The 26,139-nt window shown below is 49.6% G+C and overlaps 1 protein-coding gene across 2 annotated transcripts in view; it reads left to right on the plus strand.

Annotated features, from left to right (window-relative positions):
- Sh3pxd2a (SH3 and PX domains 2A) overlaps positions 1-26,139 on the plus strand; it is a 179,084-nt gene that overhangs the window by 47,868 nt on the left and 105,077 nt on the right. For both annotated transcript variants that reach the window (XM_048338315.1, XM_048338314.1), the window contains exon 3: positions 14,424-14,499. In XM_048338315.1, coding sequence (XP_048194272.1) covers positions 14,424-14,499 — 76 coding nt within the window. The remainder of the gene's footprint in view (positions 1-14,423; positions 14,500-26,139) is intronic.

Consider the following 26,139-nt stretch of genomic DNA (forward strand, 5'->3'; position numbering starts at 1 on the left):
CGAGAATGTCCAAGGCTTGGCAGCACAGCTCACATGGTAGAGCTCCTGCTTAGCAAGTTCCAGATCTTGAGTTCAAGTCTCAGAGCCACAACAAAGGAAGGGAAGTATTTACAGCACAACAGGGAATTACACAAATAAAAACAGCAACAACAAACTATGTTTTGCAAGTCCCTATGCAGTTTTACGTTAGAAAGATCACTCCAGGTTGGTAATAGAATTATTTCTACACGGAGGTGTGAGACATCAGTGGACGAAGAGGCTTAATCAAAGAGGAAACAGCACTTAGTAATTTAGCCATAGCTATTTAATAATGTGATAATATGTGAATTTAAATTAATATTTAATAACCTCTGGGGGAGAGGTAGGGAACCTAAACTAAAACATGTCTTCTCATGGGCATGACAATAAAATAGAACAGAAGGCACCGGTTTAAAAGCTAGACATTAAGAGTACATGCAGTTGGGCATCCCAGCTACTTGGAAGGGAGAAGCAGGCTCTCACATTTGAAGCCATCCATGGTAGGCAAAATTAATGTGTCCCTATCTCAACAAAAAAGTTGGGGGGCAGCTACCAACAGGAGGGCCAATGAGTGAATGTAGTCACTCATTGAGGGGGCATGAGGGTGAGTATGGTTGTGGTACTTTATATGGAGGTACAAAAGTAGAACAATGAAACCGGCTGAAATTGTTTTAAGAAGGGGAGATAAAGGAGAGAGGTGGAGGGGGTGAGTTTGATTAGGGCCCATTGTGCATATGTATTGAAATGTCGTAATGAAACCCTCTCTTTATACAACCAATATATGCTAATAAATCTTTTAAAATAATACAAACAAAAGGGTTGGGGCATAGTGCAAGTGGTAGAACCCTTGCCTAGCATGTACACACAAGGCTCAATCCCCTGACTTAGGGAAAAATATATTGACCAAGAGAAAGAAAATGAAAATACTTATTAAAATCACATTACTTCATTTTTTCCCTGGACCATCATTCTAGATCATTCCTGTGGAATGTAATTGGTTAGATTTTATTGCAAATAACTCTAGGGACTTGGTCAAATTATCTTGTCAAACGGGAACCTGTATTACATTTAAATATCACTTAAAATCCATGAGCTATCTATCTTGGAGCCAGAAGCATTTTGGCAGCTGTATCTGAAGTCCTGAGGGAGCCATAGTGAGTCACATGGCTGTAGAGCACTCTGTGTGTGTATGTCTCTGTGTGTGTGTGTGTGTGTGTGTGTATGTATCTGTGTGTGTGTATGTGTATGTCTCTGTGTGTGTATGTGTCTTTTTGTGGGTGTCTGTGTGTATGTGCATCTTTGTATGAGTGTGGGTGTGGGTGTGTACCTAGGACTAGGTGGTTGGGTTCCAAGGACAGCTCTAGCCCTTACTAACTATATGACTTTTGATGAATTAATTAATCTCTGCCTCAGTTTTCTCATCCTTTTAATGGGGTCAATAGGAATGTGTGCCTCATAGGACAAAAGAATGAAATGAGGGCTGGGAATATGGCCTAGTGGCAAGAGTACTTGCCTCGTATACATGAAGCCCTAGGTTCGATTCCTCAGCACCACATACATAGAAAAGGCCAGAAGTGGCCCTGTGGCTCAGGTGGCAGAGTGCTAGCCTTGAGCAGTAAGAAGCCACGGACAGTGCTCAGGCCCTGAGTTCAAGCCCCTGGACTGGCCAAAAAAAAAAAAAAAAGAATGAAATGAGATGATTCATGTAAAGAAAGTCTTTAGAATAAGTAACGGAGGTGGAGATCCCCGACAGGAAGCAGGATCCTTGCTAGTTCAGGCCTCAGAAACTTAACTCCAAGAGGAAATAGCTGTAGATGCCTTTCCATCTGGAAAAGGGGATTATTGCCTGACCTGCATTAGTGTAGACTTCTTTCAGGTTTGCCTGGCTGGAGAGGCAGAGGTCAAAGGTTTCAAAGTTCAATTATCAATCCATTTCTTCCTAGGTACATTCTATAATAATAATAACAATAATAAAACAATATAAAGAAAGACTGGGTACCTGTGTGCATGCTGATAATCCTAGCTACTCACGAGGCTGAGTTCTGAAGACCTTGGTTCAAAGTTAGCCTGGGCACAAAACCCAAGAGACACTGTCTCCAGTCAACCTGAAAAATATCATGGCTCAAGTGGTAGAGCATCCACTGTGAGTGAATAAAAACCAGGCGAGAGCCAGAGGCCCTTTTCCTTATTTGATAGGTGAGCAAGTTAGACCCCAAGAGGGAAAATGATTTGTCTAAACTCATGAGACCCACAAGTGACTGCAGGACAGGATTATTCCAATCTCTACCCTACCCAGAAGGCCTTCTATTTCTGGTGGGAGGGTGAGGAGGATAGGCACTCCTGGTAGGGAGTAGCAGCCAATTCCCCTCCCTGGAGATAAATTATCTGTGCTAAGAGCTGAACCTCCAGGCAAGGCCCCCACGGCCCCCAGTTCTACTGCCGCCTGGTGCACAGCACACACTGCCTCTTTCTTGTTGAACAATAAAGTCTAGCTCTGCCAGGGCCATGTCTGAGTCAGCTGGCACTACCTGTGAATGCTCAGAGCAGCACACCTTGTTCTCCTGCTGAGGTGTCTTGTCAGGGTGTGTTTGGGTGTCACGTCAGAGGAGCCTTGGAATGTAGTTGCCGCCTTGGCCTCCTCCCTCCTCCTTTAGTCCTAGGCCCAAAGGCTCGATCTAAAACACAGGCTCAGGCTGTTGGCGCTGTCCCTACTGGGACCCCATCCACCTGTCTCTGAATAGTCAACAGGAAAATTGGCTGCAAAGCAAGGAGGGGGACAACACCCACCCCAATCTGGAGAATGAAGGGAAGGAAGGTATTTGGTAGTGGCCAGGTGAGTGTTCTCTCTCCTCTTTCCTTTCTCTTCTCTCCTCCTATCCCTTTCCTCCTTTCTCTCTCCCTTTCCTCTCTCCCCTTCCCTCCTCTTCCTTTCCCCCACTTCCCCCTCCCAAGTCACTCACTTTTTGTCAGAGGAAATTATTTTACACCCACCTTAGCACATCTTGAGGAGTGCTGGCTAAGTGCCTGGCACCGTTCTAGGTACAAAGGACCCCAAGCAGAAGAGCCTTCCTGTCGACCTGGGCTTGAGTGGGAGCTGTCAGCTGGTGGAAGACCCAGGGCAGGGTAGAACGCAGAGTGGGTGTTGGCCTGGAGAGCTGTGGCATGGACCTCTTCCTGCTAGGCCTGCTCCATCCACCCCATCGGGCCTGTGCAGGCAGCTCCCTGCCTGGGACCTGCAGGTCTTGGCATCCTGGGCTCCCAGTGATGATGGTAACAGTTTTGCTTTGACTCATGGATCCAGGCATGTAGACAGCCAGGGTGAGTGGTAGGAGCCTGAGTTGTGGTTTCCTGAGGGAAGACAGAGTGGGTTCAAACCTCTGGGAAGCCACCTGCAGCCAGCAGGGCCCCTGGGACACGCAAGCTGCATCGATTCCCTCCCCATCAGGCCGGACCCCAGCTCCAGGTGACTGTAGGGATTTCTCTTGTGGTGTCTCAAGGATGCTTGTGCGGAACAGACCAGTGTAGTAGCAGTTGTTGGAGAACTGGAGCTGCTTCCTTTATAGCACTGGTGTGGCTAGAACAGGGAAAGAAGATTTCAGGTCCCTGAAGACCTCTACATTTGCTGCATTTGGTGGACATCTGTTCTCTAGAAAAGTTTTGTGAGCTGTGCTGGTGGCTCACACCTATGATCCTAGCTACTGAGGAAGCTGAGATCTGAGGATGGAAGCTTGAAGCCAGCCCAGCCAGGAAAGTCTGTGAGACTCATATCTGCAGTAAACTACTAAAAAAGCTGGAATTGGACCTGTGGCTCAAGTTGTGGAATGCTAGTCTTGAGTGAAAAAGCTCAGGGATAGCGCCCAGGCCCTAAGTGCAAGCAAGCTCCAGAACCAGCACCAAAAAACAAGTGGTGGTGGTAGTGTGTGACTCCTCGTGTCACATCAAGTCCTGAGTGCGACAGGATTTCTGACAGAAGCTCAAGCAGGCCATCAGATAGATTAATATTGTTTGGGCTTTGGCTCTACCTCTTATCAACCAAGTGAGCCTGAGCGGTTACCTAATCTAATCTCCGGAAGTTCCCCATCTCATCTGCAGAACAGCTGTCACTACAGCTCTGAGAGTGCTGTGAGACTTTAAGGCGACAAGCACAGGAAGTCTTCACTGTGCACGAGCAGCCAGGGAACAGTAGAGCATGCCTATTATGGGGTTATGGGTGTGGCCTCTGGACCCTCTGGAGAAGGAAGGGGCTCCAGGTCCCCCCCTTGTGACAGTGGAGGAGGGGAACCACAGGGCCACGGAAGGGTTTTGGGACACCTCCACACTGTAACAAAGGCACACTCCAGTTGGCCAGGAGAAAAGCTAGCCAGGACTTGGTGCTCTCTGCTAACTGGTGAGCCTTTATCTAGCACCCAGCTGAATCAAGTGGCCAGTTGAGTCACTGGAGTTCTGTACCTGGTGCTGGCGGGAGGGCCGGGAGGAGGCTGAGCCATGGGCCTCTGAGGCTTAATGGGACAAAGGAACCATTTTGGGATATACCTTAAAGGAAAAACAATAACAATCAAGCCTGAGGCATGCAACTGGTATTTGGTGGGAGTAACAAGCCAGCTCTATTCTCCCAGAGTCTCGAGGGGATGCTAGGCCACACCCTCTCCTCAATCCCATAGTGCATTGCAGCAGGACCCAGCCAGAAAGATGGGCTGTGTTGTATAGGACCTAAACATGTCGATGCCATCCACTAATTGTTCTAGGTGCATAATGGGGAATGACTGTTGGCTGCCTCCACTAGGCTCCATCTTGGCCAACCTCGGGCCCGCCCTTCCCAGGGGAGAAGGTCTACATATGGCCTTTCCTGGGCTATGCCATGTCCAGGGTCCCTGTGAGTGCAGGGGGCCAATGGTGGCCTCATGCATCTGTCCCGCTGACTAATCCCTCCCCATCCTATGCGAGCCCGTCCTCCGGGGCACACCTACCTTCTTGCTGTGTCTCCTAGAAAATAGCCATGGACATTTGCCCAGAAAGGGAGTGGCTCTTGTAGGGTCATGCTGTCTCTGGAGTAGCCAGCAGCTGATCTGGGTCATGGAGCTTTGGGAGCAGGTTGGACAGGCTTTTGTCCTCGCTGAGTGTCTTCTCTGATCCTCCTCTACCATCAACTAGAGAGAGAAAAGAGGGTGAACAGCTGGCCATATTTGTGTGCTAGGGCTGAGAAGGTGAGGATGGAAAGAATAGGAGCTGACCTGTGGGTGGATTACTGGTCCAAGTGCCCCCTCTAGGTGTCTCAGCTTGCTGTCACATTGCTGTCACACAGGCTCAGCGTTTTCCACACCCAGCTGTGGTCTCCCCGCTTGCTCTGCCTCCCCTCTCAGTAGCTGCACTTACTTCTTCTTGGGTCTCTCCACTCCAGCACAGCCTCACCCATCTACTTCTCTGCACTGCAGACAGCTCTTTTCTATTTCTTTTCTTTTTCTATTATTTAGTTTTAATTATGAGTTCTCAATCCCATCTAGGGTACATAGTAATAAGCCTGTCTCAAAATACAAAACAAAACAAAACGCAAACAATTTTTAGTAACCTGCATCAATGAGCCAATCTCCCAGAGTTAACACAGGTCAAGTTTTGCCCCATTTGCTTCAGATACTTTCTGGGGGACAGATAGAGGGATCTGTTGAATGCTAGGTTGCTTGCTTGCTTTTTTTTTTTTTTTTTTTTTTTTTTTTTTTTGCCAGTCCTGGGGTCTGAACTCAGGGCCTGAGCACTGTCCCTGGCTTCTTTTTGCTCAAAGCTAGAGTTCTACCACTTGAGCCACAGCGCTAGTTCCAGCCTTTTCTGTGTATGTGGTAGTGAGGAATCAAACCCAGGGCTTCATGTATGCTAGGCAAGCACTTTACCACTAAGCCACTTTCCCAGCCCCTAGGTTCCCTTCTTTCTGCCTTCGGCTGAGGTGGTACAGTGCTTGGAGGGTCACTGAGCATGTGAGCTGTCCAGGGCAGGAGCTCCTGAGGGGGAGGAATATTTATGTGTAGGAATGCCTTGCACGTGCTCAGAGGTCCCAGGGCTCTGCTGCTGTGGTCCTGCAGTCTAGAATCTGGACTATTCTCTGGATCACCCAGCAATCCTGAGTGCCCAGCAATCCGGAGCAGCCAGGGGTCTTTCTCCTTGCCCTGCCTCTCTCCACACCTCACCGTCGGTGGGCAACCTTCTCTCCTCAGTGGGTGAGCCACAGGGCAGGGCGGACGCCTGGAGGAGTGACCTGGAGCTGGGCTCCCAGGTGGACTGGAAGACACCTCACTCTGCACGGGAACTTTTCCTGTGGGAGTTCCCAGTTCCTGGGCAGGACTCAGCTTTCCCTCCAGGAATAGCTCCTTCAAGGAAGCCTGCAGAGTGCATGCCCAAGGCTGCCCTGTGGTGTTCCTAGCAGTGTGGGCTGCTTTTACAGGGCTTCCCCTGGCAACTCTACCTGACTGGGATTTTCACTGCAGGATTCTCCTTTTCCATCTGGGTTCTAGCTTGTCCTTCCTGTCTCCCATTGCAGAGACACTAGAAAGCCCTTGCCTGAAGGACATTCTAGAGACAAATGATCAGCGACTCCTATGTGCTAGGGTTGTGATGCTTGCCTTAGTGATCCCATCCTGCAAGGGTTTTTGTGTTCACCTTTCCAGTGGAGAAGAGAATGTAGAGGGAAGAGTGGGGAAATTCTACAGGTGGTACCCTGGGAGAAACCTCACAGCTGCTCCATTGGTTAGGATCCAGTCACATGACCAGTGTGGGCTAAATGTCTTCAGCTGTGTGTCAGAGGTGGACAGTGGGACTGTCAAGGCACAGCTGTTCTAAGATGCTTGCAGGCTTTTGTAGGGAGACAAGCACATGGGCAAGTCATGTAACATAGGGCTCCAAGCACAGTTCTAGAATCTCAGCCACATTGTGGAGGGAGTTACAGTCCAGGACTGTGTTGGGGAGAACCACAGGCAGCTGTGAAGGGGGAAGAGCATGAGAGCGTGGCAGGACAGGCCACTCATAACAGCAGTCATGAATAGGCTCATGGTTTGTAAGTGGTTGAGTCTACACAGGGCCTGCATGGAGCTGGAGATGAGCCATCAGAGGGAAGCAGTTGCAGTGACCTTATTGGGATTGTCAAAGTTGGGCATGGTCTCTTAAGCAGTGGAGGAAGGGCAGTGATGATGTGGAGGTAATCTCCCCAAGTCCATAGGACAGGTAGTGCTTGTAGCCAGAGGTCCCAAGACCTGCTGGCCACTCAAGTCACAATGTTGGCTCCTGGGTGGACATACTCAGCTCTCTCTCTCTCTCTCTCTCTCTCTCTCTCTCTCGCCAGTCCTGGGCCTTGAACTCAGTGCCTGAGCACTGCCCCGGCTTCTTTTTTGCTCAAGGGTAGCACTCTGCCACTTGAGCCACAGCACCACTCTGGCCATTTTCTATGTATATGGTGCTGAGGAATCGAACCCAGGGCTTCATGTATACGAGGCCAGCACTCTTGCCACTAGGCCATATTCCTAGCCCATACTCATCTCTCTTTGAGGACACTCTCAAGGCCTTTCCTAGGCTCTAGACCAGGCCAGCAGCTATTACCTGGGAAGGCTGAGCTGGTGTTGACCCACAGCTCCAGGGCCACGTTCTATCTGAAGAGTGAAAGCGTTTGGGCAGTGAGTACTCCACACCGCAGGGCAGGGACCAGAGAAGAGCTGATTGGCATTTTCATGCCACCCCTGCCTTCTCGCTAGCCTATTATTTTCTTTTCCTTTTGTGCAAGACTTTTGAGGGGGGAAGATAACGTTTAAGCTTCAGTGCATCTTGACCTAGTTGTAAAAGGCGAAAGATTTATACGATCTGAAGAGAACCCAGAGTATATCTTGACCTACTTGTAATGAATTAAAGAATAGCAAGTGGAGACACATGGACACAGGAGGAGGAAGGGGAGGATGTTGGATTGACTGATTTCAGGGTGACTGGGAGACTTTAGGGGCCACAGTGCTGGTCCAGTTAATAGAGGAAGGCATCAAGGAAAACTAGGACTGGTACTCAAGAGGTGAAGATGGAAGGGTCAAGAATTCAAAGCCATTGAGAGGAAAAAGCCAAGCAAGAGCTTGAGGCCCTGAGTTTAAGCCTCAGTAACACACCACACACACACACACACACACACACACACACACACACACACACACACACACACAATTCAAGGCCCCAGTCTGTTACAAAATGAGATCCTGTCACAAACAGAAAACTAGGGCTGAGAGCATGGTTCTTGGATAGAAGGTTCTGTCTGTTCTCCTGCTTTTGGGCCTCTTCCTTTCTCTGGATGTCTTTGGAGGTTTGCGTAGGCGAGTGAGGTGTTGGCAGCTTTGGAGGTAGTTTAGGAGCCTTAGGAGGGGTGTCTGGCAAGCTTAAGAAATGGCCTAGAGACCCCTAGGAGGAAACCGGGGGATCACAGCCAGGACCCTGCCAGAAAACATCCCATCCAGGCAGACCTCATTCTCAGAGGGGGTGTGTCCCCTCCCACACCCTGGCGTGCCACCAGGATCTCTCTGGCCCCCACACAGATGTCTCTTCCGTCACTCTCCAGCCTATGTACTGGCCACATGTGTCTTTCTAGAATTCCACTTTTACAGCTTTCCTCCTTTGGTCCAAATCCTCCAGGGGCTCCCGGTTACTGGAAGCAGGAAGTCCAGGTTCCTCCTCTCAGACAGGGTGGACATGATTGTGCCTGGCACCTGGCAGTATTTTCCTCAGTGTTTTCTCCATGGATTGGCACTACAGCTGTGGGGATAGCCCTGGGGCCTTTTCTTGACTCTAATCCAGTGCTCCAATCTTGCACAAGGGCATGGGGTGGCAGATGGGGCACATGGAATGACCCCACTGGGGTGGTTTCAGGGGAGGTGGGGGTGGACAGCTAGCCTGCTTAGGCACCTTCTGGGCCTCGGAGAGAACTTTCCCTGAGCTTGAAGAGGCTTCCCAGATTGCATGCTGTCAGCACATCTTTGATCCCTTCCTTCACTGTCAGGCCATCAGCCCAAGTTCCACCATGTTAAAAGGCAAACTGACCCAGTGTGCTGCTGGAAAAGCAGAGGCCTCTTCCCCAGTCCTGGAAGGAGGAGGGAGGAGGCAGCTCTGAGTCCCTGCGCTCCACCGCTAGAGGTGGCAGCATGCGTCTGCAGGGTCTCACCAGCTAATCCCACCCCAGGACCCTAACCATGCCCACTTCTGTCCTCCCGCTGACTTTCAGAAATGACATTTTCTCCATCTCTTCACATTTCTGGTGCTGCTCCAGGATCCCCCCCCCCCCCAGCCCTCCTGCCCCGTGCCCTGTGGAGTGGCGCATCAGGCATCTGACCTTCCCAGCACTGATGCCAACTGTGCAGTCATCCCACATCACTGGAATAAGTGATCAAGGGCCTCCACCCCGGATACCACTACTTTTCCTGATACATGGCGGTACTTTATGCTTTATGAGCAAGTGTATTGGATCCAGTCTCTGACTCCTTCCTATAGCTGTGGTGACAGGTTTGTGTTACCATGCCTGGCCTTTTATTGGTTGAGATTGTGTCTCCCTAACTTTTTGTCTAGGCTTGCCTGGAACCTCGCATCTCCTGATTTCAGCCTCCCACGTAGTTAGGATTGCATGCATGAACTACCATGCCCAGCTTGCTGAGGTGGTGCTCAGATTTATCTTCCAGGCTGGCTTTGTATGGAGATCCTCAGATCTCAGCTTCCTGAGTAGCTCTGATTACAGGATTGAGCCATTGGTGCCCAACACTTCGATTGTTGACCAGGGAATTAAAGTGATTCAACATGGAAAACATAATCCTCTCAGCAAATGATTCTGAAGTGACAGGATATCTGCACCGAAAAAATCATATATTAAGGTGTGCTGTTTGATTTAATTTAAACAGAGAAATCCACTGAACTGCTCTGTACCTTTCACTCACTGTGAGATTCTGATGTGATTGAACTTTCCCACAAATAAGGATCTGCTAATAATCATCTTCCAGCTGCTGTCTAGTCAGTCCCTCCCTAATCTGTTGTTTGTGTATCTTTGTGTCAAATCGGCTCTGTAAGGCCATTCAAAGGCAAGGGTGCTCTCTCTTGCACATGAGTTGAACTTGACTAAATAAACAAATCACAAAATACTGTGAAGTCATGAAGTAGGGAATACAAATTACAAGTGCTTTGGGGATTCCAAGAAAGGAGGAGTCACCTTTAGCTGGGACAGCCAAGGAAGACTTGTAAGGCCATCAAAGAAATGAAGAGAAAGGGGGGAGTACATCTTAGGCTAGGGAGGGTGAGCACTGTCAGGAAACGCTGCTTTTTGCTTTACTGTCACTCTCTGTCTCCAGCATCTAAGTCCTCAGTGATCACATGACAAGTGAACTCAGAGGTTCGCTTGATCTTCCCAGGTCCCACAGAAATGTAGGTGGCCTTGTCTCTTTTTTTAAAACGAAAATTTCTAAGTCTGGAATCCTTTAGCTTCTCGTGTCATGTCTTATAGTCACAGGATTGAGATTGGGGGACTGTCTGGGTGCCTGTGGCTCAGGCCTGTAATCCTAGCTACCTACGAAGCTGCGATCTGAGAATCAATGTTCGAAGCCAGTCTGGTCAGGAAAGTCTATGAGAATCTTATCTCCAATTAACCACCTAAAAAGAAGTGGAGTGGTAACTCATGTGACAAGAGTGCCAGCCTTGAATGAAAAAGCTGAAACAGTGCCCTGGCCCTGAGTTCAAGCCCCAACACTAGTACCTCCCCACCCCCACCCCCACCCCCCCAAAAAAGATTTGAAGACTTGGTCCCAATGGTTCTCCACCCTCTGCTTCTTGGGTTACAGTTGTGTGGTAACTAGGCAGGACAAGGCCCCCCCAGTGTTTACTGCTGTGGTCTTGTCCAAGGAGAGCCTCTGAATCTACTTTTTGGCTAGAGCCAGCTCTTGGAGCCGAGCTGTCCTGCATCTCTCTTCCTGTCCACCCCTTAGATAAACAGTCCAGCATCCTTCACATACTGCCAGATTCTAATGAGCTTACATGGCCCTCCACTGGCCGGATGCCCCTCACTCTAGAAAGGCCCTGACAATGGGACCTGCTTTTCTTTTGGCCTGGGCAGGTCCTTGCTGGAGTGACAGGAGGATCTACTTCCTGCCTGAAAAGGTAGCCAGCCATGACACAGCCTGCCGGGTGGAGCCTTCCTTCCTCACTGCCCACGCATCCAGGCTTCTTTCTCACCTAAGGCCTGTCCATGTGATTGCTTTCTTTGGCAAGCCCAGCCTGCCTCTCCTGAGGGGTGACATTGGGTCCCCTTGCCCATCACCTTGCCATCCCGTGAGCCCAGAGGCTGGGTGCTATGTCCCTGTGTGCCCCCATGCTTCTGGCGCCATGCAGAGTTGGCTGGGCTAGGCTGCTTTTATTTGGCTTGTTCAGGAGCCAAAGCTAAGGGTTTGCTTTCTTTGAAAGGTGACCTGTAGGCAGAGAACATGGTGCTGTCCGCTGGCGAGCGGGGCTTCCTGTTCCTGTAGGCAGTGAGCTGTGGGGATGACCAAGGCTGGGCTGGCTTGGTTGTGGTGGTAGGACTAGGTGACAGGTGTGGCTGGCCTGGGCTCCTGAGGCTTAGGGGTGACTGACCTGTTAGGGCCCCACAGTTGTGGAGGGGCCCCACTGATACACGATGCTCAGCAGATGGGCTTATCTTGGCTGGGGTGGGAGTGAGGAAGAGGCCCAGGCTAGTCCAGCTGTTCAGAGAGAGAGGACAGTCAGCTGCCAGAAGGAAAGCTGGGTGAGAAGCTCCTGCAGACTCCCTCCCCAAACTTTTGGAGGAAAAAACAATGCAAACCTGCCCCCTTACTTGCCAGCTACACTTGCTTCCATTGTTTGTGGTCTACTGAGGAAATTCAGACGGCCCTTTGGTGAAGAAGGCAGAGGGAGTATAACTGTTACTCTGCCAAGGCATAGCCGCCTGTCTTCTCCAGGAAGCGTTCCCTGACCTCCTGCAGCTCTTGCAGGATCCTGTTCAAATTCCCTGTCATTTGGGAGGCTTGTCTGTTTTTATTCCTCCTGCTTCAGCCTCCCTAGTACTAGAATTACACGTGTATGCTAATGAACCTAACGTTTTTCTTCTGTTGCTAGTTGGAGTTTGAACTCAGAGCCTTGCTCTTAGGTGTCTTGGTTGCACACAGCTGGTGCTCTTCCACCTGAGCCAGGCCTGTAGTTCAGCTCTTTGTGACTATTTTGGAGGTGGCATCTTGTGAACTTTTCTGCCCAGTCTGCCTTTAAATCACAGTCCTCCAGATCTCTAGGATTATAAGTTTGGGGAACCAGCATCCAGCTCTTTTTCTTTTTCTTTTTTTTGACCACCCTCTGTTTCTCTGATTTCTACTTTTTTCTTCAGTAAGCACAAATTACTTATGGAATACAGAAATGGAATGTACAAAAATAGAATATGGGTGGGAAATGGGCAAAAGCGAAAAACAGGAGTTCAAGTCTATAGAATTTATTTGAAAATGTTAATTTAAAAAATCAATACTCTGGGCTTGATGGTGCATACCTATAATCTTAGTTCTTGGGAGGTGAAGGCAGGAAGATCTGGAGTTCAAGGCCAGTCTAAGACCCATTCTCAACAACAAAAAAAATCCTAAATTCATAGTGTGGTGGCTTAATGGCTATATTTATACATAGCAGGGAATTATTAAATGTTTGAGAGTTGAAGTTACAGCATTGAAAACTCATGAGCCAGCTTTTGCTAACTATAACTATCCATCTATGTTCAGGGAAGTGAAAGTTAATTATGGTGCAGTCTCTATCTTGTTTTGAGTGGAACTCATTCATCAATGATTCTGCCTTCCTATGTGGGCTCCAAATAACTTATGCATATTAGGCAATGATAGTGTGAGAGGCAAGCCTAAAATCACATGTTAGAGCTGGATGTACAGATGGATAGATAGGCAGTCTCGGTCTTGTCTCTGCCTCTCTCTTCTAGCATTGAATCTCTTCTCGTCACATTCAGTGCCAGAACTTTGGTCCATAGGCTCCTAATTGGCCTTCTGTTTCCATTCAGTGGCCAAAACACTACAGAGAGCTGGAGCCATCTTTATGAAGCATAGACCAGCTGGCATCTGTCCTCTGCACGAAACACTTGAAGACTTTCTTTCTATCAGGCTAAATCCTCAGTCAGGACAGTCCCCAAGGTCCTCCAGCCTTTCAGCTCCATCGCCTGCCTGTTGGCCTGCCTCATGCCCCAGCAGTCACGCTGGCCTCACAGGCTCTTTGCATGTCCACTTCCCTTTTCTTGGGCTGTTCCTTCCTTCACAGTGGCTCATTTCCTCTCCTGTATGTCTCCGCTAAATTGCCTCAAATTGGCAAGGACTTCCTCAGCACAGTGATTACAGTGATTAGCCTTGTGGTGCTCACATCTTACTCTACTTCAGGTGTCCCTTGACAGACGACATTCAATTGTGATCTCTTCCTCCACTGAAATGGGAACACACGGAAACCCCATGGCTTTTTTCCTTAACGCTGAGTGCTCTTAGTGGGTGCTTAGTAGATGTTTGAAGGACTAGGGGAATGGATGCCCATGGTATTATGTGCCAGATCCTTCTTATCTCTGTCAAGGATACATCTGAGGCCCACATGAAGCAGGTGCCCTGAGTGCCCTCAGTCACTAGCTGGGACAGTGGGACAAGATCCTGGCTGTCGGCCCTGCACTGCAGAACCTTGCCTGGCTTGGGAAGGGACGTCCACCACACCCAGGGGCCTGCCTCCTGTCTGTTTTTTCAGTGTACTCAGAATTTCAGCCTAGAACAGCAAAAGAAAGAAAGAAAACAACAACTTTTTCTTTATACTCATGGAAACTCTTCCAGTGAGTTTGTCCCTGGAAAAACAGTAGTGGTCTCAGGGAGGAAAAGGAGGAAGCAGAGGGACAGGTCTCCTAGCAGAAGGCCCGTGAGATCAATTTGGTTTTGCAATTAAAATAACATCTGGGTCTGTTTCTGCAGACGAGTTCTGGAAAGTGGGTGGTCTGTGTCTGCAGGATCAGGTGGGGCCTTCCTCGGTTCTCCCCTAGGAGGCTTTGGGATGGCGGGTGGCTGAAGGATTCACTGTGCAGATGAAATATAAAAGAACTGGGTCCGCAGAAGTATCTGGAAGCCTCAGCCTGGCCTGAAGTCCTGTTGGTCCCAGGCCTTCAGGGCATCTCCAGAGTCTCCCCACCACCCTCCCACTTTGATGCACAGGATTTCTGGCCTCCTCTCTGTCATGGCCCCTGTGGGTTATTAATTATCTGTGAAATGAGGGATTTCAGGCATCTGTCATCTCAGGAGCACAATGGGCCAGGAACACAATGGGTTGAGGAGTGGTGCAGAAGCTATGCACAGGCAGTTCCCTTCTCTGAAACTTTTCTCCTCTGTCTGCTGACTCCTCAGATGCAGCTTCTGGATAAGTTTCCCATCGAAGGTGGCCAAAAAGACCCCAAGCAAAGGATTATACCCTTCCTCCCAGGTAAGTTGGGGGGTGAGGACTGAGGGTTGGGGTGACCTGGAGAAGGGCCCAGAAGAGGCTAGCTGCTACGCTGGAAATGCTGAATGGGGTTTGGCCTAGGAATCTGCATATGAACGACTTGCCAGGGATCTGGAAGCCCTTAGTTTAGGCCACTGTGGTCCAAGTGGCTTCTCTGGCCATTTCAGAGCTGTCTCTACTGTCTTGTAGCTCTTAGACTTGGTTTTCTTTTCTCCAAAGGCATTGAGAGAGCAGGTTCTCCCAGGAAAAAGCGAAGGGTTGCCCGCAGAACCAATGCCCCTGCCTTCCTCAGACAGAGTACAAACTCTGCGTCTCAGCTCCCAGAGGTCTCGTTCCATCATGGCTTGCCTGGGAGCTGGCAGAGATGGGGTTGGACCAGCTCTGCCTGGTTATAAGGCCAGGACAGCATTTTAGATTCTGTTTCAGGAGTCCATCTCAGCCCGTGGTGTGGCTGGTTAAGGTCACATCTTCATTTAAGGAACCTCGAGATGGTGAGAGACAAGACTAGAATCAGAACAGTTTAAAGCAGGCCATGGCCCTCTCTACTGCATCACCATGCAGTTCCCAGTGTGACTGGAAAAGGAGTTCAGAAAGCAGAGAACACACTATGCTGAGGACGTCGGCTGTGGCCTCCAGGGGGAAGAGCTGACCCTGAAGGCCGGTAGGATGGAAGGGTGGGCTGTAGGCATGGCTTGGGCATGCTGCCCCTCTACTCCACACCAGACTACCTGCATATACTCCCGGAAAACCTGACTCCGTCAGTTACTAGTTCTATTAACTTTCTGCACCTCTCTTTTCTCGTCTGGAAGATGGGTGGGGTAACAGTGTCTACTTCGTGAGACTGTTTTTCTTTTTCCTTTTCTGTCAGTACTGGAGTGGGCTTGAACTCAGGAGTTCAGGCTATGGGATGCTGATAGACTTGCACAGGGCCACCCAGCCCAGGAGGTGTAGCCAACACCTGACTCTCAGTCCTGTCTCCAGGCACACCTACCACCACCACCACTTGTCAGTTGCCACAGAAGATGATAACTAAGCAGCTGACACAGTGCTGCTCAGTTTCATCTTAGTACTGACTCCAGTGAGGAGAGAATCCGTGCTGAGCTCTCTGTCTTACTCAGTGTCAACTCCTGGCCTCTATTGATGAATAAAGTCACCTGTCTCCACCTACTGGGAAAAGCCCAGCCACAGACACCGACCCCCATATAAATGTGACCATGCATAGTGGGACACATTGTGAAGAGGACTGAGACTGACTCAGACACCCACAAAAGAAGAATCGCCCTTTCCCTGGCTTTGCCTTCTCCGCAGCCCTTTCATTGACCTCCTCCCCTCTTCCACCCTTGCTCACTCCCCACAACTTCAGAATGGGCATTGCTGCCCATTGTCCAGCCCAGACCCTGTCCCTGGCTTCCTCTTACTTACTGGAAGCTTCCTTAGCCCCTTCATACTCTAGTCTCTCCTTAGCCCGGAGAAAAAGGAAAAGGATCATTGTAAAATAACCCAACCCAATCAGAACAAGGCCAGGATGGGTAGACATGGGGATTCGCAGTCCTGGATCGAAGAAGTCCCCGGAGCAGAGGGTATCAGAGAAGGGTAGTGGGGAGCGTGGCATGTTCTAGAGATTTAGACACAAGGATTTGTCCGCAAGTGATATTGGAGGCTGTGTTCTTCTGTGAAGTTTCCACACCAGGAGGCAAGCAGGCCAGGGCAGGGGACAAAGCAAGCAGAAATGGTGGTTCAGCTAAGTCTAGACTCAGGCTAGTAACCCTAGCTCAGGGGTCGAGTGCTCCCTTAGCCCTCCCAGAGTCCTAGGTCCCGTCTCCATGACGGAACAAAGTAGCCTTTAAACTTAGCCTGGCAGGCATAGTGGTGTACACCTACAATCTCAGCACTCAGGAGGATTATTTGAGCTCTGTGAGACCCGCAGAGCCCAGGGAAGGGGCCAGGAGAGGGTTAGAAGCCCATGTGGGACAGGTGTGTCTCTAATCCAGCATCCCACATGGGTTCTGGGCAGGAAGGAGCAAGAAGTCACTCTTGGACCTAGAAACCCAGAAGCAGGGTGTCAGAGGAAAGGGGCCTGGCTCTCTCAGACTTGTGCCTCCAGATCCCACCTTATGAGAGTTAGACACAACCATCTCTTTGGCTGAACATGGCATGTCTCTGAGACAATGCCATCTCCCTTGCTCACCTGTCGTGAGCTGGAGGCCTGTGTCAGGACTTGATCCATCTCGCCTATGTACAGACACATTTGCTTGAGCCCTTATTATGTGTCTAGTCTTGTGTCAAGCTTCTCTACCCTCCTTCCCTCCCCTCCCGCTGCCAGGCAGCATCCCCAGTGGGGGAGGGGCAGCTCACTTTCCCTCATCACTAGGCACTGAGCGGTATAGTCGCCACTTCTCCTTTGTGTCCTGTAGCTTTACCTGGCCATGGGATTGCTACAGCCAGCCTCAGCTAGTCTTTGTCCCTCTTCTCTTCTCCCCACACCTCCCGGGTTAGGGACCTGAGCCCCTCCTCCTGGCTGTCATGGCTTCCTCCTGAATCAGGAGTGTCCTAACTAGGACTGGGACATGGCCTGACCTTCACTGTTCATCTTACACTCGACCTACACAGGTGAGGGCTCTTCTACCTCCACTGAGTAGCAGAGGTTATTGGCACTGGGTAATTCATATTTTGCAATTAAACTATTTAAGGCATTATTATTTTATATGACTACAAATCAGATAGCCCCTAGAGCTTTCTGAGTATTATTGTTGTCCTTTAATTAGGAACCTAACAAGATTGGCCATTTATTTTCCTAAGTCGCAGCTTTTTTTTTGGTCTTTTCCTGTTTGGTACTGGAGTTCAAACTCAGGATATTGTACTTGCTAGGCAAGCACTTTGCCACTGAGCTACATCCCAGCCCTATATCATATTTTTATTTTAAACTCTTTTGTATTTGTGTATACCAGCCCCAGGGCCTGTAAACTATCCCTGGGCTTTTGTGCAAAAAAAAAAAAAGCCTAAATTACCCTGGCTGTTTTTGGGTGATTAACTGGAGATGAGCTGGCTTTGAAATGTGATTCTCAGATCTCAGTCCCCTAAGTAGCTAGGATTACAGACACGGGCCACAGGTGCCTGGCTATTTTGAACGTCTAATTTTGAAATAATTATAGATTCATGATTTGTTGCAAAAACACCAAGCTACTACATACTCTCTCTCCCCGTCCTTTTCCCCTATCACTTCCCCAGTGGACTACAGAGCACATGCCTGTATACCTGCCTGGTATAGGTGAGATTAAGTCACCTCCCACCCTCTCTGAGCTTTCCCCCAGTAGAACAGCTCAGGTAATGAACTACAGAATGTGATCAGAACCAGGAAATTGATACTGGCACAACTCAATTAGCCTAGTCCCTAGAGCCAAGCCATGGGCTTCTGTGGTGAGGAGATGGAGATGCCAAGAAGCAGCATTTCAGCGCTGAGGCAGCAATGGGACAATAGTCCCGGAGAAACTTCGCTCCCAGGCCAGGCAGCTCACATTGCCTGCCACCTCCAGCAAAAAGGTTTGGGTGAAATTTCCTTGTGGGCAGGCATTTTCCAGGGGCCTTCTGTACAAGTACAGGCCTTCAGGACACAGCAGAGCATCCTGTGAGTGTCCTCTGTGGTATTCTGTTTAAATAAAGTGTGCGAAAAAACGTGTTGCCGAGCCAAGGACTTATTGTGTGATACCAGTCATGTTAGCTTACCTGTAATCTCAGAAAGCAGGGGGTTGGGGCAAGAGAATTTTGAGTTCCAGGCCAGCCTGAACTACATCCTTGCTTCAATAATAATAATAATAGTAGGGTTTGTTTGCTCCCCAGGTTTACTTTCATGTTTAGGGTTTGGGGTTTCTACAGGTGTTGAAAACCAGGGTAGACATAGAGCTTGAAGATGGGGCTGTCACCTCAATTGACCTCAGTCATTTGAGATGAGAGTAGAAATGTGACGGGTCTCATACCATGTTTGCAAGCTGATTTAAGTTAGAGAACTAGGGTTTTACAGATGCCACAGAAAAAGGTTTGGGGTGAGAGGCAAAAGACTTTATCGTAGTGCAGTAAGCAGCATGAGCCTTGGCCTATTTGCCTTAGTTCTCATAGCCTCCAAGGCTCCCAGGGTGAAAGGATGGGCTCAGGTCAATGCCCGCACGTGCACTGGGCTACATTACAGGAGAGGAGCCCAGCTCTTAGGAAACCTAAGACATAACAGGTGGGAAGCAAACCTGTTCTTTGCTACAGAGAGACTCCATCTCTGTGGCCCATGGTTGTACACAGACATCTTTGAAAAGATAACCAAAAGCAAAAACCTGCAGGAGATATGTACCTGCCTTTCTGCTTTTTAGAGGGAGGGCAGAAATGAAGTTCTTTCAGTTATTGGGGTAGTCATGGTGGGGCCAGCAGCCTATGGTTTTTTTTTTTTTTTTTTTTTTAATTTTGTTTTGTTTTGGTTTGGTTTTTGCCAGTCCTTGGGCCTTGGACTCAGGGCCTGAGCACTGTCCCTGACTTCTTTTTTTGCTCAAAGCCAGCACTCTACTACTTGAGCCACAGCACCCACTTCCAGCCTTTTCTGTGTATGTAGCAGCCTATGTTTACATGGAACTTTCTGCCTTGTTTTAAAAGACGATTGTGGAAAATCCATCTCCTGTTGCCCATCCTGGGATTGGAGTGGATTTCCTGTGTATCCTGACTTCGCTGGCCCGAGGAGGCTCCCTGGGAGGAAGTGGTCATTATGAAATGAAGCAGAGTGTGTAGCCGCTGATGTAAAAAGCAAACAACGGTGGCCAGGGGCCTGTGGACTTCAGAAGTCAGGCGACAGAGCAGAACTCGTTCTATTCTACGAGAGGCTATGCATGGTCCTTTCGTGTATAGAAGCCAGCTGGGCCTCTGCATTGGCTGCTATGGGTTCTCTGGGCTCCCAGAAAGCCCCTCACCCTGATCGCTGAGTCCGTCCCACTGTAGCCCACCCCAGGTGGGTGAGTCACAGAGGCCAGTGGGGTTGCTCAGGGGTCACCGTGCACCTATAACCATCATCAAGGTGGGAGCTGCCAACCTGCAGACAGCTCGTGGCCTTTGGAACTTAGAGGGGTATATTTTTAGACAGTAGGCATGCTTGCTTCTTTTGTGCCTGCTTTCCAGTTTACATACCAGCCCCTTAGTGAAGAGGCAGTGCAGAGGACGTTGGGGGAACTGGAGACGGGGAGCCTTCCCCTCCCTACCCTGAGATCCCCATGCAGCAGATCCGGTGTTTGTCCAGCACCAGAGGAAGCAGGGGGAAGGGCAGTGGGAGCCAGCGCTGGACTGCGGCATGGGGAGCGCCCGCCTCCCACCGTCCTCAGGGTGTTTGTGTGTAAGCCGTGGGGAAGGCCGCAGTCACGGATGCTGACTGGGACCACAGCGCCAAAGGGAAGGGGGCTGGAAAATGTCTGGGCCCCACTGGTAACCTGGAAAGGCAGGAAAAGACAAAGTGATGTGCTGAAGAAGGAAAAACAGGGTCTGCTTGGTAATTCTGGGGTTTAAAAGCCATCAACAAGATTACAGGCTTACCCACCTCCCTCCAGCCTCCTCTAGAAGTTTTGGGTCTTCTCGCGCTGTAATTACAGTTCCCTACCCCCAAAAATAATTCTCCCACTCTATAATCTAGGGCCCCTGCTCTCAGGGCCTGTGGCCCCCAGCCCAGTCTCCAATCCAACACAGAAGGGTTTTATTCATTCACTCATTCATTCCCACCACAAGCATTTATTAAGTACCTACTGTGTACGGTGCCCAGCTCTAAGTCCTGGTAATAAGGCTTGAGAACTAGAGGCCAGGACACTGTTCTTGAGAAGTTTACCTTTGTAGGAAACCAAGAAAGCCAAACAAACAAGCAGTTTCTACTAGGGATACATGAAGAAGGTTCTGGGCCTCTTGGGCCTGGAAGAAGCCCAGGACACTAGGCTGGTGTGTGTTTGTAGTGCGAGGCCATGCAAGCTCTCAAGGCGGATAGGAGCTGGGAGCCTCCACCACAGGGCCAGAGCCCCAGTTCTCTGGGCCCAGCTACAGGGTGAGAGTATCTTTGTGAGGTGAGATGTTTTAGGCTGAGGGACCACAGGATTAGACATCCTGTTTGACCTGCTCCCCTCAGGCTGGCTGGCCTGGCTCAGGTAGAAGGCTCGAGAGGATGGTGGCTCCGCCCACCTGGCAGCAGGGAAGGGAAGGACAGATCTGATGCCTCCTGAAGGCACAGCCAAGGCGCTGCATGGGGGGACTGGAAGGAGGTAGAGGCAGAGGCCCACAGGTCATTTTGTTGGGGGGGGGGGGGAGCAACAGCCCTTGGGGAGGAAACAGGCCAACTCTCACAGCGAGGCCCCACCCCACCCCTGCCCTGTGCACTTTACCCCTGGGGGCAAAAGGAAATGGATCCCTCCCTCCTCTCTGAGGCAGAGGAGGCCTTGAGACCTCTTGAAAGATGCTTTGTGTCCGGCAGCCTCCCTCTGCAGCCACCCTGCGGGCACTCTGCTCCGTAGGTCCAGTGTGGATTGGGAAGGTCAACCATGGGCACAGGCCTAGTGAGACCCATTGATAGGGAAACCCATCCCCACCTCCTTAGAAGGTAGGAGGGGCACCTGTCACCCTATATCTTTGACTGGGCTCCCTGCTGTTCTCCAGGGCCCCCCTTTGCTACACTCAGGCATGTGGACAGAGCCCTAGTCAGCTCTTCCTCCTGGCAGGGCCTGAGCCAGACCTTGGAGTGTGCCCCCAGACTGTATACACTGAGGACTCACTCATCCAGCCCTTCTGGGCCTTGGAAACACTTCACCCACCTTCACCTCCAAGGCCCGGCACTGACGTCCATGGAAGAGGCCGAGATGCCAGGATGCCTGATCTCCAGACCACAAGTGGCCTGAGGGGGCTGGCGTGGCCTCAAGGTAGAGTCTGTTCATCTGGATTAGCTTCCAGGGGCAGGAGAGGAAGTCCTGGGGAGGGCCAGAAGGGCTGGCAGGCCTCACCCATCTCAACTCTTCTCAGGCAGGGTGTCCTGGTGACACCTCCTAAGGAAAAGAAGCCATATTTGTTTCTCCCCAGGACAGAACTCAAAGGGTCGAGTTTCACCTTAATGGAAATGAACTGGGAAGGCGAGACTAGCAGGGACCAGGAGAACTGTCAGAGCTGTTGGGGCCACAGAAAGCTGTGTGACTGCTGCTCTATGCACCATGGTAGTACCCAGCATGGCCTTGGTTCCATTCCTAGGCTTCCTCCTGGAGCTGTTCAACCAAAACGGTGTTAAACCAAACACTGCTTCTTGCCAGTTGCATTTCAGCTCTGAAGGTCTTAGAGCTGGGGTTCAAATCCTGACTCAGCCCCTTCTTGGTTGTGTGATGCCGGGCTCCCTCACCTCTATCCTGAGCAGCATTTAGGGACGCCTCCTGGGTGGCAGAGAGCGTCAGGGAAAGCCAATGTGTGGTGATGAGTTTGGTTATCATATGGCCAGCTGTCCTCCTGGATGATCCACTCTGGGAGATGGGCTGCTTCGTGTTCGGTTTGTGGAGATTGTTGCTCAGAATGCGGTCTGTAGGTCAGCGGCTTAGGCGCCGGCTGAGAGCTTGATGGCAAGGCTGCCCATTGAGTCAGGTCTGAGTATAACAAAGCGAGTTTAAGAAACAGTATCATAAGGGCCATCAGAGCCGTTTAAGGGGCTGACTGCTCTGTCTTTAGGATGTTTTGGGGTGTTTGGCTATTCACCACTGAGGCTGCAATGGCAAATCCATTTCTGACTGGAAATTGAGATGCACAGAGAAAAGAGCCTTCCTGCAGTACCCTGGTGAGGGTCAGGCCTTGGTCTTACATCCTTACTCATACCTGAGCTGCCCACCTATTCCTAATGTCCTGCATCCTGTGGGGTGAGGTCATAACAGCAAGGTCATCTGTTCCCATCCCTAGCCAAAGCAGGAGGATGCTTAGTCTCTAGCCACACTCCCTGGTCAGATGTGAGTTAACCTTTTCTCTCCACTCCCTTCTAAAGCAGGGTGAATCTTAGCCAAGGAGATAGGGTCTGTGTTTCCTTTTTTTCTTTTCTGTGCCTCTATCTCTTGGGTAGGTAGAATTACAGATATGTAATGCCTGTGGTCTGCCTGGAAAGGGAGGTCTGTTATTTATTTGTTTTTATTATTACTTTTTTGTCTGTTGTGGGGCTTGAATGCAGGGCCTGGGCACTATCCCTGAGCCTCTTTGTGCTCAAAGCTAGAGCTTTACCACTTAAGCCACAGTGCCACTTCTGTTTGTTTGTTTGTTTTTGAGTACTCAATTGGAGATAAGAGTCTTTTCTGCCCAGGCTGGCTTCAAACCACAATCCTCAGATCTCAGCCTCCTGAGTAGCTAAGATAACAGGCAAGAGCCACTGGTGCCTGGCAACGGAAGGTCTTTAAAGGCCACTTGGGCAAAAAGGTTAAGAAAGAAAAATAAGCTGAGTTTATGGAGCCTCTTTTGCTAGTCTATATAAAAGAATTTTTGCAGGAGCCACAGGAAGAGAGTTGAGATGGGGTGGGGGTGATGCAATGTGGTAGCCTCTTGCCTCTGGTGTGAAGGGTGAATTTTCAGGGTTTGGCAGTTGGGAATAGGTACGGACAGCTTCAACCTGAGGGCTGGCCAGTGTTCTTGCTTAAGAGAAAGCCTTGTTCCTTCCTGCAAGAGACACTGGAGTAGTTGTTCATAGCTGATCTCTGGGGCTCAGTTGAATTGGTGAAAAGTTTCAGGGTCTTCTCAGGAGCTTTGAACAGATTAAAACTATTGTAAACAGAAGAATATCTCTCTCTCTCTCTCTCTCTCTCTCTCTCTCTCTCTCTCTCTCTCTCTCTCTCTCTCCCTTTTGTTGGTCTTGGAGCTTGAACTGGGGCCAGGCATTGTCCCTGAGCTCTTCAGCTCAAGGGTAGTACTCTACCACTTTGGGCTACAGCTCCACTTCTGGTTTTCTGGTGGGTAATTGGAGATAAGAGTCTCATGGAGTTTTCAGCCTGGGCTGGCTTTGAACCATGATCCTCAGAGCTCAGTCTCCTGGGTAGCTAGGATTATAGGTGTGAGCCACCAGCACCCAGTAATATTATCATTTTCCTATGGTAGAGTCTTGTCAAGGTTACTTTTTTGGAATTTCCCTTACACACAACCTACCCTACTTTTACCCGCCACCTACTGGCTAATGCTGAAATTGCAGGCATAGTGTCCTGAAGGAAATCGTTGACTACTAGAAAAGCTGGCTTTAGAAAATTACGCTTAAAAGTAGCTATGTAATGACAATACCATAGATTCTGATCTAAAATTACAATTCAACAGGGACTAAAAGTGTGTGCAAAAGAAACCCTGCTTTCACTTTATTTTCCTGTGTAGTGGAGAGACTAAGTTTTCATTTGGGATCCAAAATAGAACCTTAGGAAATGTCCCATAGTTTCACTTGTTCATTCCTAAAACTTGGAGAAGGAAGGTTTCTGAACCTGCTTTGCAGTCCCCAGCTTCTTTGGCTGTGCCTATCCCTTTCTCCACATCTCAGCTGGTCTCCTGTACATTATTAGTAGATTCCCATTACTCATTTCAGATTCCGGATGCATTGCCTGAATTTCTCCATCTGTGATAGGCAAGGATTAGACTTGATCGTTTTTTTTTTTCTAAAAGCCATAAAGGCAAGAGGAGTTAGTACCTACTGATGGAATATTATACAAAAGGGAAAACATTTCAAGGTAACGGGGCACTTCTAGGCCTGCCTCAAATCCCACTGTATTAGCAGAACAGGGCTGTCTCTGCATAAGGCTAGCTTTGTGCCCTTCCCCATATCCTCTGTCTCCACCCCCCATTTCCTTCAGAAGTCTAGAAAGCCCCCTTGTCTTGAATCTCCACCCTCTACCCTCCCCAGGACTCCAGCTGAAAGAGCATACACATAGCCAAGACTTTGACCTTCACCTTGGCCCCTGACTTACTTAGAAAAAGACTTCTTATCCTCCCCTCTCTCACTTGTAGGGTTTTATTTTTTTGGAGGGGGGGCCTGCTAGAGCTACTAGGAATTCAATGGAGATATAAATAGAAATGTGGTCTATAAATAATAGTGCTCCAAAATATCTGGAGACATGAATACTGGCAAAGCAGCAAGAGGTCACAAATCACCAAGGCCTGGGTGGTGAGGAACAATTGTTCAGTCACTGAGCTGTCTCTTGGGATGCTTCCATCTTGTCAGTAAGGCCTAGAGAAGCTGCTCCCTGGGCTCAGGAAACACCCTCCTTACCATTACTCTTACATCCATCTACCTGTCACCCTCTGCAAACACCCTCCTCACACCCATTTACCTATCTGTCAACCTTCTTGGTGAACAGACAATGCGCAGCAAAGCTGAATAACCTTCCCTGGTTTCCAGCTGGCCTTTAGCACAGCAGTGTGCAACGTGGGGACATCCAGAAAACTACCTCTGAGCTGCAGTTTTTTTATCTGTGGTCACATGGAATGTGTGTGCACGCACGAGCATGCATGTGACAGTCCTGGAGCTTGAATTCCTCAGGGCTTGGTCGCTGTCCCTGAGCTTTTTTGCTCAAGGCTGTTGACATGCTACCATTTGAGCCACAGCTCCACTTCTAGTTTTCTAGTGGTTAATTGAAGACAAGAGCCTAACTGATCTTCCTGCCTGGGTTGGCTGTAAACCATGATCCTCAAATCTCAGCCTCCTGAGTAGCTAGGATTACAGGCGTGAGCCACCTGTGCCCGACCATCACAAGGATTTTTAAAAGCTGAATTTTGGAAGAAATGGACACCCTCCTGCAACTTAGGGCCTGATTACTTGGACTTAAGTCCCTACCCTGCACCATTACTAGCTGTCCTGCCTAGGGCAAGTCACTTAACTTCTCTGTTCTCAGTGGTCTTGCTGAAGGGGAGTGACATAGTATCTGCATTTCTGGGCTGTTGGGAGAGAAAAGCAAGTTAATATTTGCAAAGTTCTGAGTCCAGTTCCTGGCATACACTAAGCCTGAATGTTTATTAGGTAAGGAAACACCTCAGTACATCTCCCACAAACGGGTAGCAGAGATGATGGAGCAGGCCCCAGACCTGCCCATCTGGCAGTCTGCAGAGGTAATTCATGGACATGATGTACAGGCTCCTTCTGAACCACAGAGTGCCACGCAAGTGGTTCTTCTCACCTCTCAGGGTGTTGGTTTGGCAGATGGTGAGGTGGGCTCCGGCCCTCATTATCTCTGTCCTGCACACACAGCATTTTGTGATGCCTGGGAGAAATGCCAGAGCTGAGGCAGCTTGGCAGGTGGTAAATCGGACCTTTGCTTTTTTCTTTCTTTTGATTCCTCAATATCAAGGTTTGAATTCAGGGCCTTGCACTTGATAGGCAAGTGCTTTACCATGCCTCCATTCTCTTTTATTTAAAAAAAATCCTAGTCTTGGGCTAGGATTGGAGTAGACTTTGGAGGTAGGAAAATAGCTGAGTTGGAGCCCTTGGGCAGCCCTGTCAATGCAGGGCTGAAATGTCCACACCACAACAGGCTGCCAGCCCCTACCCAACAACAAACAAAAAGATGAAGGGGATTGTGTCCCCTCAGATAAAAATCATGGACCTTGGCTGGGAATATGGCCTAGTGGTAAAGTGCTCGC

The sequence above is a fragment of the Perognathus longimembris genome, chromosome 2 (assembly GCF_023159225.1).
Source record: "Perognathus longimembris pacificus isolate PPM17 chromosome 2, ASM2315922v1, whole genome shotgun sequence".
Classification (NCBI taxonomy): Eukaryota; Metazoa; Chordata; class Mammalia; order Rodentia; family Heteromyidae; genus Perognathus; species Perognathus longimembris.